General features: G+C 37.4%; 2 protein-coding genes across 4 annotated transcripts; one reads left to right on the forward strand and one right to left on the reverse strand.

The window, feature by feature from the left end:
* The first annotated feature begins 837 nt into the window (after window positions 1–837).
* LOC133730164 (transcription factor MYB80) lies at window positions 838–2577 on the forward strand. Its single transcript, XM_062157812.1, is given in 3 exon segments — window positions 838–1640; window positions 1642–1784; window positions 1863–2577. Coding segments are annotated over 3 exon segments (1065 nt in total). The 5' UTR covers window positions 838–1433.
* A 62-nt stretch (window positions 2578–2639) lies between these two features.
* On the reverse strand, window positions 2640–15903 carry LOC133730160 (proteasome activator subunit 4). Of its 3 annotated transcripts, XM_062157809.1 has the most exons (35): window positions 15530–15903; window positions 15255–15342; window positions 15043–15155; window positions 14491–14613; window positions 14022–14123; window positions 13772–13937; window positions 13403–13519; window positions 13171–13238; window positions 12957–13058; window positions 12650–12866; window positions 11764–12006; window positions 11561–11679; window positions 11312–11429; window positions 10997–11215; window positions 10756–10911; window positions 10538–10614; window positions 10252–10460; window positions 9753–9969; window positions 9577–9656; window positions 9376–9493; window positions 9089–9256; window positions 8231–8399; window positions 8110–8153; window positions 7961–8003; window positions 7728–7873; window positions 7429–7523; window positions 6424–7322; window positions 5523–5804; window positions 5338–5433; window positions 4690–4868; window positions 4316–4397; window positions 3914–4038; window positions 3730–3822; window positions 2898–3051; window positions 2640–2812 (listed from the first exon to the last, which is right to left on the reverse strand). In XM_062157809.1, exons 1-35 carry the CDS (start codon window positions 15688–15690, stop codon window positions 2771–2773), a joined length of 5430 nt encoding a protein of 1809 aa, XP_062013793.1. In that variant the 5' UTR covers window positions 15691–15903; the 3' UTR covers window positions 2640–2770. The 3 variants fall into 3 exon arrangements, with proteins under 3 accessions (XP_062013793.1, XP_062013792.1, XP_062013791.1); XM_062157808.1 differs by lacking the exons at window positions 15255–15342; window positions 15530–15903 and having other exon boundaries at window positions 15093–15145; XM_062157807.1 differs by lacking the exons at window positions 2640–2812; window positions 2898–3051; window positions 3730–3822; window positions 15530–15903 and having other exon boundaries at window positions 3972–4090; window positions 15255–15333.
* Between the last annotated feature and the right edge of the window lie 3808 nt (window positions 15904–19711).

Raw genomic sequence — 19711 nt, forward strand, 5'->3', positions numbered from 1 at the left:
ATTTAACACCGTTAAAGGTAGAGGTATGAAATTATTAACGGCATCACACAACGCAAAAATTTGATACTTGGGTATGAAAATGAAAATGACACTATAGTTTGGGTGGTCTTTTGTAAGTAATCCTAGTTTTTATCACTCATTCCACAAAAGATAAGATAGTACCCGAAGACCTGATGTCTTTCCCAAACCCTCCTCTTTACATAAGAGCTAGAGAGTCTTGTGCTATGACTTCAAACTCATTTCAAACAGCTTTTGTGTCAAATATGTATTTCAGAAATTTTTTGATAACGAGGAGAAGTATAATATCGGGTTCAAGCCATTGTGTTCAACCACAATCGTCCTTTCGAAAAAGTTTCTCAGCTGTTATCAAAACAAAAAAATGTCTAATGCCCTAAAAATCAAGTACATGATCGGATCCCCACGGGATCTTACGTTAGGACTACTGTTGTTAAACTTGATTACAAAATACAAATGGGATATTGGAGGCCATAATGGAGGTGTTCGAGGCCATGTCTTGCCTCTTCTATGTTAAGCATTGCTCGATCGTCATATCATAAACCTTTTGAAAAATTATTAAGAAGGCCATTTCCCTAATAACAAGTCAAGCAAAAGCAGAATACGTACAAGTCATTCTACGTCGTGGCTGACGTTTCATTGAACCTGATCAGCTTTGTTTAACAAGCTGAAGCATCAGGCATCCACTCTGATTCACAATCAAAACGGAACAAAGGAACACATCATTAACATATATAGGACCTCCCAGACAGACAACTACATAGCATGCACTCACTATAACATGAACGTTGGCCCTCCTAGCTATCTAGGAAGAAATGCATGTCAGCATGTCTGTGACCCGTACGTGCAATCAACAACCCTAGCTTCAGAAACAAGACCTTCCTTCCTCGTCGATCTGTGTATGTTGGTTTTGTGTGAGCAAAGCAGAAATCCACCCAAACAATCAAAGCAGTCAACGAGTGAGAGAGAGAGTGTCTCAGAGAGATCTAGAGAGAGAGAGGTGAGTTGACCAGGTGTCTTGTGGGTGAGCTACCGGCCAAGGTCTCACACGCTCAATGGCGTTGAATTCTTTAATGGAATCATGCACCTTTAATGCTTCTTCGCCCTAGCTCGCACCCCATGCACTTGCAACTCATTCCTTCATTTCCTTATATAAACAATACAAGTATAGGTAACCTGCAATCCCACACTTAACAATACAAAAAACTACCCAAGAAAACTGTTTTCATCTCTTTATTTTTATACAACCCCCTGATTAGTACCCAAATCAAAGAAAAAAGCAGCTTTCTCAGCCTGTTAGCAAGCTAGTGATCATCGGGTTCTACTACGTAGTACAACTATTCACTTATTCTTAGTTACTTTCACTACTCTCAGTTCGCCGAAAATTATTACCATTTTTTAAGTACTAGTACAGGAAGATGGGTCGGATTCCATGCTGTGAGAAGGACAATGTGAAAAGGGGACAGTGGACTCCTGAAGAAGATAACAAGCTCTCTTCCTACATTGCCCAGCACGGTACTCGCAATTGGCGTCTCATCCCAAAGAATGCTGGTAAGAACCTCTCTCTCCGTCTCATCATTCACCGTCTCTATCTCTCTTCCATAAAGACTAAAGCTTTTTTTGTTTGATGATTGACAAGGTTTACAAAGATGTGGGAAGAGTTGTAGGCTACGTTGGACCAACTACCTTCGACCTGACCTCAAGCACGGGCAGTTCTCAGAGGCAGAAGAGCAAACCATTGTCAAGCTCCACTCTGTTGTTGGCAACCGGTAATTAACTCGTGACATAACAAACAAAGCAACTGCACATATCTTATGATTACTAATCACTAATGTGAACGTCACCAGATGGTCCTTAATTGCTGCACAACTTCCTGGTCGCACTGACAATGATGTGAAAAACCACTGGAATACAAAGCTCAAGAAGAAGCTGTCGGGTATGGGGATAGATCCAGTCACCCACAAACCCTTTTCCCACCTCATGGCCGAGATTGCAACCACACTGGCACCACCCAACGTGGCTAACCTTGCAGAAGCAGCACTCGGTTGTTTTAAGGATGAAATGCTCCACCTCCTCACAAAGAAGCCGATCAACTTCCAGTTCCAACATTCTAACACAACACCCGGGAACCGCACAGCCACTTATATCAACAGTAAGGAAGAAAAAGATGATACGATTGAGAAGATCAAGATTGGTCTATCAAGGGCTATGCAAGAACCAGACATGTTACATTCACAAAAATCTTGGGATCCTACCGGAGCAACATCTGCAAACCTTACAGGTAACTGCAGTGCTTTTCCCTTGCATTCTATATCTGGATTTCAGTATGGGCTGTCAACATTCGGAAATGAAGGGGGTGGTTCACCATGGAGCCAGAGCATGTGTACGGGAAGCACATGCACAGGGGCAGACCAGCAAGGTCATTTGCATGACAAACTTGATGAAGAAATTGGAGAGGAGTCTGAGGGTGGAAAAGAGTTGAGAAATGGTTCTAACATATTCAACTCAGATAGCATCTTGTGGGATTTACCATCTGACGATCTAATGAATCCAATAGTCTAATACAAATTATATAATTGTGATAGATAGGAAAGAATAAATTTGGCAGTGATGAACAATGATAATGATGTAAATAAAGCTATCACAAATCAATTATGGCACATGAAATTTCAGAAAAAAGATTAATATATTGCTGTTTCTCAATTAACTGTGGTACAACTATATCTATTCTCTTTACTATGAATCACAATGTGAATCAGGCAAAATATGAAGATGAAGAAGAAGTATCAGCCAGGACCTGCATATAACAATCACAAAGGGGGTTAGAAAAATTGAAGCAATGAAAAAATTCGTGAATACAGGTTAGATTGGGAAATATAAACCTCGAGTTGCTCTTCGGTAAATGAGTCTTTCTGAATGTTCCATGTATCAGCATGGGTTCGTCGAAATTCTGCAACTGCTTTTGTAACCGTAGATTTCACTGGTGCTGGTTCTCCAGCAAAACGAGCAAGTAAAGTGACATGATCTGGCAACCAACTGATAAAGCAGTGGAATTTTCTCAGGAGATGAAGATTTAATACAACAAACAATGTATGAGAACGAAAAAGGAACTTAAAATTTAATATATAGAGAGAGCTAAACCATAGGCCAACTACTAGACTATAGAGGAAAGTCTTTGATACAATGTTCGTACTCAAGGGACTTCTTAGTTTTAGTGCCAAGCTCAAAGAAACCTTATTGCGATTATGATAGGCCTCTCCACACACAGAAAGATAATAATTAGAGGTGTTGAGCCACCAAGATAAATTACTGAGACTTTGAGTCTTTTCTAGTTTTTTTTTTTTTTTTTCCGGTTTTGGAGTCCAGACCCCTGAACAATACTGCTTTTTACTCTAGACCTGCTTTTTATTAAAAGCACATAGCAGGTAAAACAGATTGACCGACACAGACATACTGACAATTTAAAGCTTTAACAAGCAATGAGACTACTTTTTGTGGGGACAAAAAAATCTGCTTATATTTATTTTCTCAAACTGCAAAATTAAACTTGACATTGATAAGACAAAGGTGTTAATATGCCCTTTTTTCCGAAATATCCCTGGTATGGAACATAACCTAAAACATTGAGAAGTAAAAAGAGAACAGCAGTGTTCCTAATAATGTCAGATTTAAAGCAGCCAAAAAATGAAGTTGCATGAATTGAACATGACATACCTGGGCATATCATAAGGCGCTGACAGAACGGAAGCAACTAAAGCAAGTACAGCACCATGAATGGAAGCTATGGGTTGGCTTGAACTCAAATTTCTGCAATCATGGATGGAAGTATATATCAAAGGAAAAATAGGTAACATCTACTAGGACTAATACAAGATTATTTCATAAGCAAGGGAAATACCTCCGTTTTCTCTTCCTTTGAAGATCAGTAGCTTCTTTGTAAGCTTTGTCACGGAAGTCTTTAGCTAGATCTTCATCGCCACCCTTCGTTAGGCCCGCCAAAACAGCTGCAGCATGTTCTCTTACCTGAGACATAATAAAGTTAAGAATACAAAATCTACGAGTACCAAAATCATCCCTTCAAAAAAAAAAAAAAAAAAAAAAAAAAAAGAGATTTATCAATCATTGTTCAAGGACCATTATTTAAGAAATACTAGAATTCTAGTTTTCTCTACTTCACAGGTTGAAAGATTTAGACTATCAACACGAGTTAATAATTAAAGATCTTTATATAAAAATTTTTGACAAACTAGATTATAAGTCATCAAAAAAATTAAATTATTCACTCAAACCAGAAACTTACCTCAACTTGGTTGTCTACAAGTAACTTTTCAACAGTTCTCCAAATTTGTTGTTTCTCCCCAATTGAGAGAATGAAAGTGTGCCTGTTCGATAAAAGTAATAAAACAAAAACTTCTTAACATGTATGCCAAAAATCAATATATTCAGCCAACAATAAACATTATGTGAAACTAGAGTTAAAGGTGAAAACAAATAAAGGGCGTACCAAACTTTCCAAATCTCTTAAATATCAAGACACCATATGAAAAGTCTAAAGCACAATTTGATTTGTATTTTTTATATCCACTAAAGTAGCCCTAAAGGCACAGAAAGAAGGAGTTACAAGACTGAAACTAGAAGCTCATCACAAAAAGGATGAGATGCAAAACTTCATACCTGTACATAAAAGTCCGCAGATATGTCAATGTTGCCGATCTAGTGCGCCAGTTAGAGTCATTGGCAGAAGAAAGAATCACAGATACGGCCTCTTGGAGATGAGGTCCCCAAAAAATCCTCCATTTTAGCAACTCAAAAGCTGCCTTGGCCAAGGTTGACAGTTCTTTACTTGAAGTTTCCTAGAAAACAAAAATAAAATATTAAAAACGAAACTTAAATAACTCATATTTAAATATTGATCCCAACAAAACTGCACCACAGCAAGAGAGCCTTGTAAATTGTAAACCTATTTTCAACTTTTTAAAATGAAGTCTTTCTTTCTAATTAAAACAGAAAATTTATATATGCTAATTGAGGAAAGGGCCTTGAGGCAGTATAAGAAAAGTGGAACAGATCAACTGACATGAAGCCAATAACAGCTGCTTGTTCAACATGTTGAGCAACTCGTCAAATTTTAAATTTCAACTTGCAAAAGCGAAAAAATTGAATCCAGAAACTCGTTCACTTTCTCTTGATTCAGCAAGAAAAATTTACATAATGTTATCTTCAGGAGGATTAAAAACTTACCCCATAATAGTCAATCAAGATAAACACAAAAGGAACAGTATAATCTAGAGGATTTCATACTCAAATTTTTACTTCACTTACCTGCAATGATATCACAGGATAAAGAAATCCCACAATTACATCCACCAGATATGATGATCTCGCAGACCTCAACGATGAGATGATAAAATGGAAAAGCTTCACAAAACATAAAATTTTAAAACTGATCAGTTTAATGTTCTATATGAATAAGAAGGTACTTTTGAAACAGTTTTTCAAATTAGTACCGTTTCCATCCATTTGACATCAGCTTGTGAATCACCATTCAAATGCCCGTTTTCAGGAGTAATATTTTCTGGGGTTTCCATACTGTCAGAATGAGTGGTATTCTGAATATTCATTACCACTTCCGACGCTCGCTCTTTTAAAAACAGAGCCCAACTTCTCCCATCAAATTGGTTGCCAAGACCTTTACTAGCACTCCCATTTGAACCATCATGATCAAATGACTCATAAAGACGAATGTTAGAGCACAACACAGAAAGGGCAACACCTATAGCTTCTCTTACCTGTCCACACATACTCATGGTCAAAATATATAAATTAAAACTTGAAAGCATAACTTTCAAGGTTAATGCAAAGCATATATCGATACAGACATAGAACAAAGATTAATAGTAGAACATAACCACACATGAGAGATCACTTTGCTTCACTCTATTATTCTATATCTTAATATCAGAATCCCTTACACAGTTACATATATCTAAATGGACAATACGAGATAAAGAGAGTTTGCAGGGGCTGAGGGTATTTCAACAGTTGAAGTCTCTTAATTTTTTAGATCATAATCTAGTGTTTATACTTACAGAAGAAATGCTGAATTATTTTGCTACACAAAACTCTGTTTCATGGATTTCTTTACAGAAATCACATGATAGAGCAATGGTAAATAACAAATATAAAATACCATTTTTTAGTCTTTATAAATATAACCAGCCTCTAGTAATAAAAGAATGTACAGACAACACAGCCAAAGTATATCTTATGACAAAAGTACAGTTAGGAGTTCTGCTAATATATACTTTATTCCAATGGCCATATAAGCTTATTCTTATTTAATAAACAAATGGATAATGGAAAGAAACACTTGGTTAAAGTGAAACAGATCTGAAAAGACATGCTTACTTGGGCGGATGAATGGCACATGTTACCGAGCAACTCCTCCAGAAGTCTATAGTGGAGCTGAATTTCAGCTAATGGCATTTTCTGGGGAGATAGTTCTACAAGGGCGGCTGAAAGAAAAGCATAGCGCTTGGCAACTACAGTGGTAGTGACTGTTCCTGGTAAAGGTGTGGCCAGACAATCTAGTACTGGTTGTCTCAAAAGAGGAACTCTAGTTCCATATTTCCCTTTCCCAGTAACTGCATAACGTATGCAGGCTGTCCATTCGGGTATTGATTCTACTGAATGCGCTAGAATTATGTTCTGCAACTGGACCACCATCCAATTATCCCATGCTTCTTTGATACCATTAACATCAGAATGCAATATTCCAGCGAAAGCTTCAGCAGCAACGCACTGCTTGGACCTCTCCTTGGCATTTGAGAACTCCTCCAATGAACTTTTCAGTGCCACTACGACGGGCAAACCACATTCTTGTATTAGCCGTTTGAATATTCTCGCATAATTTGAGTAAAAGGTGTCACTTCCTAATAAAGAGATCCAAGTTGGAGTGCGTGGCCATGAAGAGGTAAAGTCAAAATAAAAGCGGGTGATTGATTTGTCTGCTAGGCTCTGAAAAGAAGAGTTCCCATGATTGCCTCTAGAACTGCTTTCAGTATCAGATATTATATGAACATGAGAAAGACTATTCAAAGTCTCACTGAAAAATCCATCTTCCTGAAATATTTGGGTTAACTCTCCTTCAAGAGACGATTTTCTAGCTCCTTGCAAATTCTCTGAGGAAAAACTCCGTTTTTCATCTGACAGTTTATAAGGTGATTCTTTTAATAGTGTATTTAGAGCTGAGATTGCTAGTATCCTTGTCTGAGGAAGCTGACTTTTTAAATTCTTTAGGAAGTGACCTGCAAAGGATTGATCTAAAAGATTTAGAACCTTTTCTGAACTTGACAGATAGTAGATTGAAAATTAAATGGGGAAATCCCCAAGTCAAAACAAACATGAACCCACCAGCAGTTTCACTCAGAATTTTGGAGGAGGAACTTGGGTCATTCCTAGATGCCATAGCCAACAGCAATAAAACCCTATTAGCCATCAGATTGTACCTGGCAAATACAAAAGATAAGATTTAACACATAAGGTCATGAACTTCACACTCAAGGCATTTAATCAAAGGGGAACACAATCACTCTGAACATTATTTCTATCCAAGTATTAGGCTCAAGGGACCAGGAGGTTAAAAGATATTGGAAACTCAACAAAGCTCTAGATCCCTCAAGGAAAAGGTCCAAGATATGTAGCTATCTTACCTCCAATGCAAGCCCATAGAATCAAAACTCATAGAACTGATCTGAGAAACCAAATCTGCAAAATCTGGTGCATCAACATGATTGTCCGATGACTTGAAATAGCTTCTCGATACTCCAGCAAAGTGAATGTTGTATTTGACAAAAAGCTGCATTAAATGACAAAAAGAACAAAGATTATTTTTTTACAACATGAAAAGTCTCAAACTAGACTCTATATCAATTTTTGGAGTTACCTCGTTGATAGCTTTCTGGGTTTTCAGTGATTCATGATGAGAGCTTCAAGCAGGAGAAATAAATATCAGAGTTCAGTTAAAATAAATTCAAGATTCATCATTATTATACCAAATCCATTACAGATAAATTATGAAATATGCCAGCTTACCTTGAAAGAATTCCAAGGATAAATGAAGAGAATGACTTAGGGTCCTGGAATAACAGAAAATATATCAGTAATTTTCATTCTTAACATAAATGGTAGACAGCAGTTTCTGTTGAATGATTACCATTGTCAAATGCTTGAGAACTGTTTGTGTAGCAAGGACTGCACAAGACCCAAGCACTGCATATTCTGGTGCCTTGGGGTTTCGTAAGTTCTCAGTGTGAGAGAGAACACACTTTGAAATCATAGATGGCCATCTCTTTATCATTTTTAAAAGATATTTCCCAGCAAGTCTGGACACAATGTGAGAAACTTGATCAGCTATGGTAAAAAAAAGTAGAAACAACTAAGCACCGAAATTATTAACAAAACCAATGCCATAAAGAACAATCAGGGAGTAGGACATATATTGACTATTTCAAAATAACATAACTGGCCAAAGGAAAAGGAAAAACTAATTGTCCACTTGCAAATATACCAAGTACATCTTGAAACATCAATGGCAACCAACTTACTACGGGAAGAAAGCAAAAAGATATGGAAAAACGCATACTCACATTTTGAGGAAAATTTCCTGCTATTCTACCACTAAACCAGGAGACATTTCTAGAGCTCGCTCATTTTTCAAATATGAAAACTTTTAGGCTACAAATTAGTTAGGTAATGCATCATGCACCTTATAAAAGTCTCTAACCAAATATTTTAGGACTAGAAGTACACTGTACACCTGAGTTGCATACAGTGCTAAAATGTAATCCCGTCAATTTTGTCACTTTGCTTCTATACCTATGTTGAATCCATCTCAGATACATATGCATGCCCAGTAGGCTTCATTTTTTTCAGCAGGTATGTATAGATTACCAAAGATATCATGTGCATCAACACAGTTGTTAACTTGTTACATATCTGCAACTAAGCCAAGCAAGATCTATTTCTGTTAAGGTTTCAATATAAAGTAGGGCCAAGATGATTAAAGACTCACATTCGAACAGTTTCATAGCTATGCAAAGAGAGATTTAGAAGATCATCCACCAAAAGATTCACATGTTCTGGTGGACCAAAATTCCCAGTGCGAAATATATGGTAGGATGACTGGGATGATCTCCAAGTATTGTGCATGAATGCCTTGTCAATGAGTGCCCACCGCGGCCTGGTAGAGAAGAACATAATCAAGGTCAACTGCTAAAGTACAAATGCATAGTTCCTATGACAAAAGGGAGGCTCAGCAAGCTTAATGTATTTTTTAAATCCAAACATAACTACACTCACCTTCTCTTCCCTTTAGCGTGAGCTGAAACAATAAAATTTATTGAAGGCTCTATAATGGCAGCAGATTCCAATTTCCATGCCTGCCTGTGATTGGCCCATTCATCATACTCCATACTTCCTGCATGCGGTAACTGATGTAAGATAATAACCCTGAAAGATGGGAGTTGGGTGAGGGTATTATTTAGAGCCAATGTTGACTACCATAATTTCCTAAAGCATCCATAATACGAATGATGAGGACCAAGAGGATGCTGTCATCTGATTTTTTCTCAAGTAAATACCTGCACAGTGCACAAATATGAAATAGGATTCAGTCTATGAGACCCGCACGGATGAACTAAATTATATCTACAGGAACAATGAAAAGTAGACATTACTTGCAGGCTGCATGTATAATCTCAGCAGCTTTTTCCCGCAATTTAGTGTTGCCCACAGTTGCACCTGTTGCTCCCGCTATTAAAAAGGAACCATGATTTGGATTTTCAACAGTTCCATTCCTTGATGATGGGGTGAAGTCGGGCAAGCAAGTCAAAACACCTTGCAATGAAGAATCTATTCGCAAAAGAGTCACTTTTAAGTGCTCCTTCTCATCTCCTGGGCGAAAACATTCAATATGGTGTCAGACACTATAACTTTATTACCATACATACAGAAATGTATTCACAAACATGTCCATGCCCACATTTGTGATCTTGTATTAATATGTGCATAATGTTTATTATTATTTGATACACTGGCATCAATATCAAGATAATGTTCTATAAAAGTAATGGCCATCATCAATCGTCTTACTGATTCACATCTAGCTCCTGATAATAAATATTCCTTTAGTACTAAATGTTTTCAGGATAAAGGAATAGGTACTAGTGAAATTACCTGGATCAGAATGTACTTTAGTTTGACATATTCTCAGAAGATCATCCAAAGCTGACCGGAAATGAAGGTCCAAAAGTTCATTTGCAAATTTAACTTCCTCAACACTAGGGATATGCCATTTAGGGCCCACCAATGGTTTATCGTCTGAATAATCTTTTGAGCTGATCCATTCCTCTAATGCAGTAGCATTTGGGTGATGCAAAATACACCTACGAAAAAAAAAATTATTTTCTACTTCCACAGACAGATTGACTGTAATGGAACTAGCAAGGAGAGATAAATATACTTGTACTGATCAATAGGATAATAAAGAACCAAGCTTCCAAGGAGAGACCGAAGAAGATGATCACCAGCTCCATTGACCTGCCAAAGAATCATTTGAACCATTGAACAATTTCAGTGAGCATCGCATGTGGAAACAAATGTCATCGCTGTACATGAGAACAGAAGTGTGTGGAAAGAAACTGTTTATCATGAGAAACATAAGTCATCGCAATATAAGACCTTCCAAGATGGAGATTCAAAAGCAGAAACAACAGCCTCTTTGAACTGATCCTTGTATCGCAGAAGAGCAGGGCCTCCATAACTTACGGCAACTGATAATATTTTTAATTGATAATCAATTGCTGTTTCAAGAGCCGGAGAAATTGTCGGTTTAGCCTGGGAAAAAAACATCAAAGTTCAAAATAAGGATCTACTAGGATCACAGAAGCAAATGGTCAACATCATTCACAAGAAAAAGTACCTTGGTTGAAACTGAAGCATCGCATATTCCTCTACCTCCAAATCCTGTAGACGGTGTTCCTTCTAAAGAGGATATAACAGACAGTAAAATTGGCTCAACCAGTTGAGTAACTGCTTCTTCTGGGTTTGAATAAACACATGCACAACAAAGCAGTCCGACCTCTGCAATTGCCCCCGGAAGGATATTTGTCTTGACAAACTTAGATATCTTCTTCAAAGCCTGCCAGTGATTTGAGGAAAAGATTAGAATAATCTGTTGAAAAATTGAATCATTAATATAGATTTGAGTTTTTAAGTAAAAAAAAAATTGAATAACCTGATTATAGAGGGGTTTTGAGAGTCTTCCAAACAAGATTTCAAGCATGCAATAGTAGTAAGGACCATCCTCAACCAGAAAAGTTCCTGATGTTGCTGATGAGTGCAAGCCTTCATTCCTGCAGTACCAGTAACCAATTATAAAAAAAAATTTGAAAAGGGAAAACTGTTGCAAATCTATATCCAGAATGGCCAAATTAATAATAAAATATGCAAGTGAAGAAATAGACAACTGAATTGCAATACTTACGTAACACTGCTTGGTTCCAAGTGTAGAAGTAAGGCAAATAAGCGACAGAAGAACTCATCCAACCATTCAGAAAAGCGAATCATTGGCATAACTGAAACCTCATCATCCAATGAAGACATCTGTGAACATAAGCAAGTTGGTAAAACTATATCTGCACTACGTATAGACGTAATATCTGTGTTTGGTAGGGATTATGTGCTTACATTGGAAAATATAGAACCAATTAATTGCATTGTTGCCAAGGTTTTAGGAGGATCATTCGCATCCATACCAAGTAATGCATTGGATAACGAAACCATCAGTAGCTCAATGAACTCTTCACCAGCTTCACCACTACCAATATCAATTGATTTTACTGTAGAGGTTGACAAGGATTCGAGGAATAGTGAACGTCCAACAAATGCTACTGACATCACAGCAACTTGCAACTGGTGGGTGGCAGTCATCTGACTAGACACAAAGGTTGTTAAAGAATAAATTAATTCAATGACAGAAATATCATTACATGAGTGAACATTGTGCGTTATCCTATCAATTGGATGCAATTCTTGAGACAAACATCTGAACTTTGTTCGACTAGGTCTTTCAGCCGAAAATAATCCCGTGAAAATCAGGTATAAAGGTTTTTTGATGTCTGTTTGAGCAGAAATTTCTTTATTTCCGATTGTTTGTACAGCTGTTTCTTTAAATGGAGAGAAAAACGAAATCAGTCAGGAAGATTTTTCTTCAGCTTGTTTGAACATTGTAATAATAAAAAATAAAATAAAAAATTCCAGTGCAAAGAGTTTTCTGGAGACATGAGCCTTTCCTTTATCTTTGTTAAAAGACTAGAAAACACAGGAGAATTTTTCCAAGCAACATGTTGAGTTTCCTCTTTCTTTTTTTTTTTTCTTTTTTTGGAGTTGAAGCCTTGAGTTTACTACACTACCAAATAGCAGAAAAAGAAAGCCAGATCATAGTTTACCAGGAAGCAAAAGTTTTCCTATGAATCTATTTTCCATCTTATACAGAGTAACTGAGTCGTTGCTAACCACATCTTCTCCATATTCAATAGTTCTAGAACAAAGAAATAAATGTAATTAGACTAACCGTCTCCAATGCCATATGGAAGCGAGATGCAACAAAAGGAAGGATTAGAGAAGGCTCCACGTAAGATAAAATTGAAGTTGCAGCAGCTACTGTCTCAGAAAGATGTTCATTCTTGCTATATTGACCGCGATCAATTAACTTCAGCACCACTTTAACAAAGAAATGCCTTTCTGATTTTCCCAGATACTGTTCATCCTGTCTATCTTTATTTACTTTCCTGGAATAAAGAGTAATTTAGCGCCAAGACAACAGAATAGCCTCAAGCATACTGAGTACAAAATGCTAAACCATGCAAAGAGATTCTTACAATTGTTCATTCTGTAAGCGCTTCTGAAATGAAATTACCAAATGGAGCAAAAAACGCTCTAATGAGTAAGTCCAGCGGCCGCCATTAGAAGGATGGTAATATCTGCAAAAATAAACGCTAGTAAAGATCCAAATAATCAATGTTCAAAACAATCCACATTCGTCAAACAAAATAACAGAAAAATGAAAAAGAGTACTATTGAGAGTATACAAACTGTTCTAAAAGGTTGACCAATTTTTCAAAGTGCTCCAGCACCGAGCTACCAGGTTTCAATAGATAGACCTGCAATTCCAGTAATAGTATATCATTGTACTATCTTAGGAAGCATATATATATATATATATATATATATATATATATATATATATATATATATATATATATATATATATATATATATACAGGCACCAATTCATAACATGTAGGCAATGGCATATGAATCTTACTATTGACTTTGCAATGCCCTTTGCTGGGGTAACTGTTCTATTGGAGAACAAGAACCTTGTGTTTCTCGGAACATCCACAGAAAAGGGATACGATCCACTTCCATTTGCAACAGGAACCTTAAGACACGGGATAAAAACATGAAAGTTTCATTATGTCCAATACAATCTTTGATACTTTTCTATTATTACAAGCCAAGTTAGAGTACAATTACATATGATGGTACTCTATATCAGCCAATATGTAAATCTACTTCTTTGATGACAAACTTCAGAAACTAGCAAATTATGCATGCTCCAAGAATAACCAAAATATCAGGCAAAGGACATATAACTTGGCTCAAGCTGTCTCTGAAGGGAAAATACACTCACCTCAAACATATTTAAGAATCTAGTGAAAAGTGTAGGCAAGTAGCTCTCCCAATCAATAAATCTGTAGTTCTTTACAACACGAGCTATAATAGCTGTCCATTGACTGTTCCAAAATTGGCAATTTGGTATCGAGTCCCACAGGTCCATTAACTCCTTGATCCAATCACTGCAATACCAACAACAAAAGGTGATGTGCCACAAGTTACGTTGAAAACCATAAAGAACATGGCAGAGATAATGTGCTCCTTACTGTGTAAAGAATTCCTGGTTGTCCAAGTTTGTAGGAAGAAACAGTCTAACAAACCCAGATCCCTCAAAGGATGAGTTATGCCAAGGATTTTCCAACAGAGATCTGCATGATTGTCTCATTAGATGAAAATCAACAAAAGAGAGGAAGTGGAACAACTAAGAGTTTTCTTTCTATAACCTAGCTACTGGTTTTTTAAAAGGTCTCTTTTTTGTGTATCTACCTAAGTAAAGAACGACATACATAATGTTTGTGGGTGATGATAGTATGGGAAGGTCAAACCAAAATGACTGGAAACAAGAAAACCATGTAAGTGTGACTTGGAGCATGTATACCAGTACTTTATTCCATTTGGCATATCAATTAAAAAAGTCTTATAGCCTTACAGGCGGACGGAGAGGAAAAAAGAAAAAGACCTTACGTATCTCAAAAACACTAACAAAATCAAGGGGAAAAGGCCTCAAGTACTTACCTAAACTCAGACCATATCTCAACGGCAGAGGCTGGGGGAAAGAACTTCCGGCAAGACCGAACAAGAGAAGTAGTAGCCTCAAAATGCCGTTGTCTCAATCTCCAGCCTTCAGGACCTGTATTCCTGTAACATGTGTCAAGTCATGAAGTTTTCCAAACACTGTCTATCGTTTAGTTGAGCAGTTGGTGACATGGCATAATCATATTTACTAATCCAAATATTTAAGAGAAACAACGACAAGAGCCATACAACAATTAAAACATTTTTCAAGTTACTTAGACATGTAAGTTATCTGATATTATCTATTTTATGCTTGCTCGAGATCATTGGCTTCAGAATTCAAACAGGGTTTTATTGCACTTCATTTTTTTTTATGGCATTCAAGAGCAGAAACCAAAGCACTCAAAACGAGTCATGATCTTCATTCTTGAGATTTACAGTACCAAGGTTGCTCCTTGGCACTTTTACTTATAAATAAAGAGCTAATGATAAATTCCTAGACCTATGCGTATAGAAGGCAACATATTAGAAGGTGGAATATGTAAGACTCACCTACTGAAATGTGTATGAATCAGAGTATCATACAAAGGGCGCCACTTTACCTTCAACGACAACTTCTTCCGATACTTGTTGAGTAATTTCACAAGAATATTTCCCCACCTAACCTATTCAAAACAAAACAAACCCACATTATAACAAACACGACATAATGCCATCAAGCAAGTAGCAAAACAACCAACAAAATCACATACACAAAGTATTACCTGTGCATAAAGCTTATTCTCCGATACACGAAACAACTCCAATCCAAATTCAATCAGTCCACTCACATCTTCCATAGACACTTCATGACTAACCAAACCTCCATATATAAACCACTCATTGCCTACAAAACCTCAACTAAATCCTAAAATCACAGCAAATCACAAAAACCCATTTCCAAGAAGCAAAATTTAACCAAGAAAAGTAGTAATTGAATTGAAAAAAAAGATAAAAGAAAGTGAATTGGGGGGGGGGGGGGGGGGGGGGGGGTGCTCACAGGTCAATGACAGAGACCCATTTGAGAGTTGCATAGACTGAATCAGGGTCATCGGAGCGGTAGGAGTTCTTGACGGAGGAGACGACGCGAGAGAAGGAGTCCCTCTCCTTGATGGACTCCTCGGCGACAGGTGGAGGAAGCCAAGCATTGTAAAGATGCATACTTTGGGGCGAGAATTTTGATCCCAATTGGGAGATTTGAGAGGGTATTGGGTTTGCTGCTGCTGCTGCTGCTAACTTATACAAAGACTCTGGCTTTCTTAACAAGAAAGTTGCCTCTCTCTCTCTCTCTCTCTGATTGGGATTTTCGGTTTTCTTGAGGGAAAAGATGAAAAGGGCGAATGGGAAAGGGGTGACTGACCGGCTACCGGAGACGGTGGTTCTGTTCACTTGTTAATGGGGTGAAAAATCCCAGTGCCTTATATACCACGGCGTCACTTGCACACAAAGTATATGTGGTAAAAAACTCAAAACAATTAGCTAAAAAATAATAAATTTTATATGCCAAGTGCCCAGTACTATTTTATCTATTAGTGTAAGTTTTCGCTTTGTAAGTGGGAGGTCATGAATTCGATTCACAATAAACTAGTTGTTGTACTATTAGGATAAAATTTTAATTGTCGTCTATAAAAATAAAAGAGAAAACCTCAATGAAGATGAGTGATGACCTTGAATCAAAGCTTTGAGGCAAGTTTGTCCGGCTTGGAATGAGTCATAAAGACAATGACTCTGCTTTGTATTGTTGCCTCTATTTTGAAGTTGTTGGCGTGCATCTTCATTCTTTTACAACTTTATTTGGTTATTACAGTCTGAAATATCGATAATGTCCTTGAAGTATCTAATCTTTTAAAATTATTGATATTAAATGTAACTGTTTCTTAATATTTTGATCTTGATCATACAAAGTTTAGTTTATTCATCTATGTTATCCAAAATTTCTATATAATTTCTATTGATAACCGATATTTCTTCAATTTTTTTATGAATATATAATATGTTTCTTGCATCTTTGATATTTCCTTGACTTTGGTTACTAATTACTATATATATACTCGTTCTCTTTGTTGTGAGTAGTCTTAGCCAACCTCATATGTTTATTTACTCACCTGTCCTCTTCTCAAAGAAAACGAAATTACACTACACTCTCTACTTTATTTCCATCGAGAAAAACGTTCACTAGTCCAATTATAATAGATTACAGAGTGACTTGGGAAGAAAGTCTATATCTTTAGACGACTAGAAATATAAATTCGATTTTCTAACCCCTTGATTTGGGGGTCACAAAAGTAGTTGCCTTTGATCATGACCCCATAGATTTTAAACAAGTGACCCTTGCATGTTGCTTTTCATGTGGCTTCTTTTTTGAGGTTGGGACAAAAGGACCAGTCAAAACTACAGGGATTGGTATTATTTCTGGAAATTGGGCCTCATTTGCCGTTACGTCCCGAGTGACTTCACCTTCCCAAATAGAAACAAAACAACAAGCAGTGCTTCAACGGCCAAAGTGGATGCCACGTTGAAGGCAACAAAGTCTTGTAGTGTCCACTTATTTAATGGCAAACTAGTACTCAATAGTAGACTCCTACCTAAAACTTTTGTGTACACATGAATATAAGGTAGGCTCATAAATAATGACGACTACGGCTATGTTAGCCCGATCCCTGGTTTGCGTTCATAAATTGGACCTTGCTACTACATAAAGTCATAAACCTCAAAGGGATATTTTGCAAGAATGAAATGAAACCGTCTCTCCATCATGTTCACTACAAAGTATTCGATCAGTTTAGGGTAAGAAAACATGAATACAAACTTGGTTCTTGGAAATAATGTGCAAATCTGGTGCACCGGAACGTGTGCCTGTACCTCTGCCAGAATGAATTCAAGGCCTCAACAAACCTAGACTTGAGGCCAATGAGAAGTTACAAGAAGAGCCAACAGCCAGTACAACAGGCCAACCACCAAGAAGTTCCTGACTCGGGGTTCGCTAATGGTTTGTATTGGTGGATCAGTGATTCGTTGATACTCTTCAATTTGTATAAGGCCATTTTTTTACAGAAAGTAAAATGCTTTTGCAACCTTGCACCACATTGCAGTTCCCTGCCACTATGTTAAGTTGGACTCTAAAAGTCTAAAGTTGTCTTTTGTTCCCTCGATCCATCAGCATCATTATCAGTTCCAGTAGAGATTTGGGAGCTCTTATATATGAATCCCAATGACTGATATTTGATTACCTTCCTTGTCAAAAACAAAGAAAGAACAATCAAATTAATTTTTCCAGTACGACTGCCACTACTTTTGGATTCAGTATGCTTAGATAAAAAAAACTAGATGGCAGTAATGGGACACAAGAAGAAACCAATACAATATTCAGATACCAGTCATACCACACCAGCCACAGATTAAAACCTGAAACAAAACTTTCCTTATTCTCCCATTTTTCAGCAGATACATCCATGCAACTATGAACATCCACAACAAGAAAATTCACGAATAGGGTCAGGGTGAACAACGAAAATCTGAAAAACAAGTCATTAAAGCCACACTTGAAATACCAAATCAAGCAATCATATAGGTTTAGATATTCCCTTGTGGTTTACCTATCGGAAACATCTACAACTAGCTCCCTAGTCCCTACAGAGTAAATATGTTATCCAATGCTTAATAGCTAGGGAACCATAACAACTTTCAGTGACAAAATAACTAACAGAACGTTTTCATGCCATATAAACACTCCAACGCTAAACTCCAAACCCAACACAAGATTTCCATCTAGAGGAAAGATCACTTTTTAACATAAATGAGCAAAAATATAAATGGCAAAACTAAAATCCCACAATTCAATTCAAGAGGTCAAAGAATTAGAAAGGAGGAGGAGGTGGTTAAGCGCTACACTATAACCAAACAAAATCACTACACAGCTCTCCACCGCTTCATATACAAAAACAGAGAAAGCACTTTCTTGGTCTCTTGAAACATAGAAACTTGAATGTAATTGTCTTAATCATTAACAACTGACCTCGGAACAAAACCAATTATCAATTTATCATTATAAAACCAATCTTCCTGTGATCCAAGATCCACATTTCTAATCCAATATAAGCTAAAGTGACATATACATCTGCAATACTAACAGAATTCCATGATAACCCAACTGAGGAATCTTCATAATCAAAGCAATGATAAAGTAACATGTATACCTGCACCAGATAATAAGATACGACAGAACACCCTTCACATTAAGCTCTCATGCATCAGGACACCTGAACTATGAAAAAGATAATACAACAGAACATCCTTCAGATTATACCACAACGCTATATATATATATATATATATATATATATATATATTATCCCATAATCGATTCTCGTCGATTACTAAAATCTTTATAGGGTTTCCCTTCTCTCTCTCTATTTATTTTCAAATTCAAAATCGATTTCTCGATCTGAATACTCACTGAGCAGTATTTAACGTAACCGAGTACCTCACCACCGCCCATAAAAAAAGAAATCGATTCTCGTCGATTAGGGCCGTTTCTTTTAATATCGATATGGAGCAGATCCGGATTGACACCGATGATTATCACCAGGAGGAGGAGGAGGTTCCTATGATCGTTGAGGATCAAGATTCCGGGTCGGGTCGCCCCGAATCGAATCCTTCCGATTCCGATTCCGATTCCGACTCCGGTGAGCAGAGCGATGAAGATTCGGAGTCCGATTGCGAGAGCGAAACCGCTGAATCGAATTCTGGGGCTTTCACCGGAAATGGGATGATGTTCAGAGTGAATGATGTGAGTGAGGAGTACGAGACTATTGTCAAGAGCTTTGCTGTGGGTATGGGACCGGCGGCAGGAGTTACGGAGGTTGTGGCGGTGCACAAGAAATCGATTTCTGGGCTGACCGGCGGGGCCAGGTTCGAAACGTTTCGGGTTTTTTCGGAGGCGGTGGGGAAGAAATGCGACGGAAACGCGAACATTAAGTATGCTTGGTACAGCGGATCGAGGGATGAGATTGTGGAGATAATGGATCATGGATTTAATAGTCGTAATGCGGATGAGTGTGGGCGGATTCAGTTGATTCCGGCTAAGTTTGCTTTGGATGGGGCGTTGGGCTTGGAGGTTGGTGATGATGGGCTCAGGCATATGCTGCTGTGCCGGGTTATATTGGGGAAGATGGAAGTGGTG

The sequence above is a fragment of the Rosa rugosa genome, chromosome 2 (genome assembly GCF_958449725.1).
Source record: "Rosa rugosa chromosome 2, drRosRugo1.1, whole genome shotgun sequence".
NCBI lineage: Eukaryota > Viridiplantae > Streptophyta > Magnoliopsida > Rosales > Rosaceae > Rosa > Rosa rugosa.

Coding starts and splice junctions, on each gene's coding strand:
- LOC133730160 (XM_062157809.1), bottom strand. CDS start 15,690: ATGCATCTTTACAATGCTTGGCTTCCTCCACCTGTCGCCGAGGAGTCC. Junction 10,461..10,537: donor TATCCTATTGATCAGTACAA/GTATATTTATCT, acceptor TTTTTTTCGTAG/GTGTATTTTGCATCACCCAA. Junction 4,869..5,337: donor ATCCTGTGATATCATTGCAG/GTAAGTGAAGTA, acceptor TTTGTTTTCTAG/GAAACTTCAAGTAAAGAACT.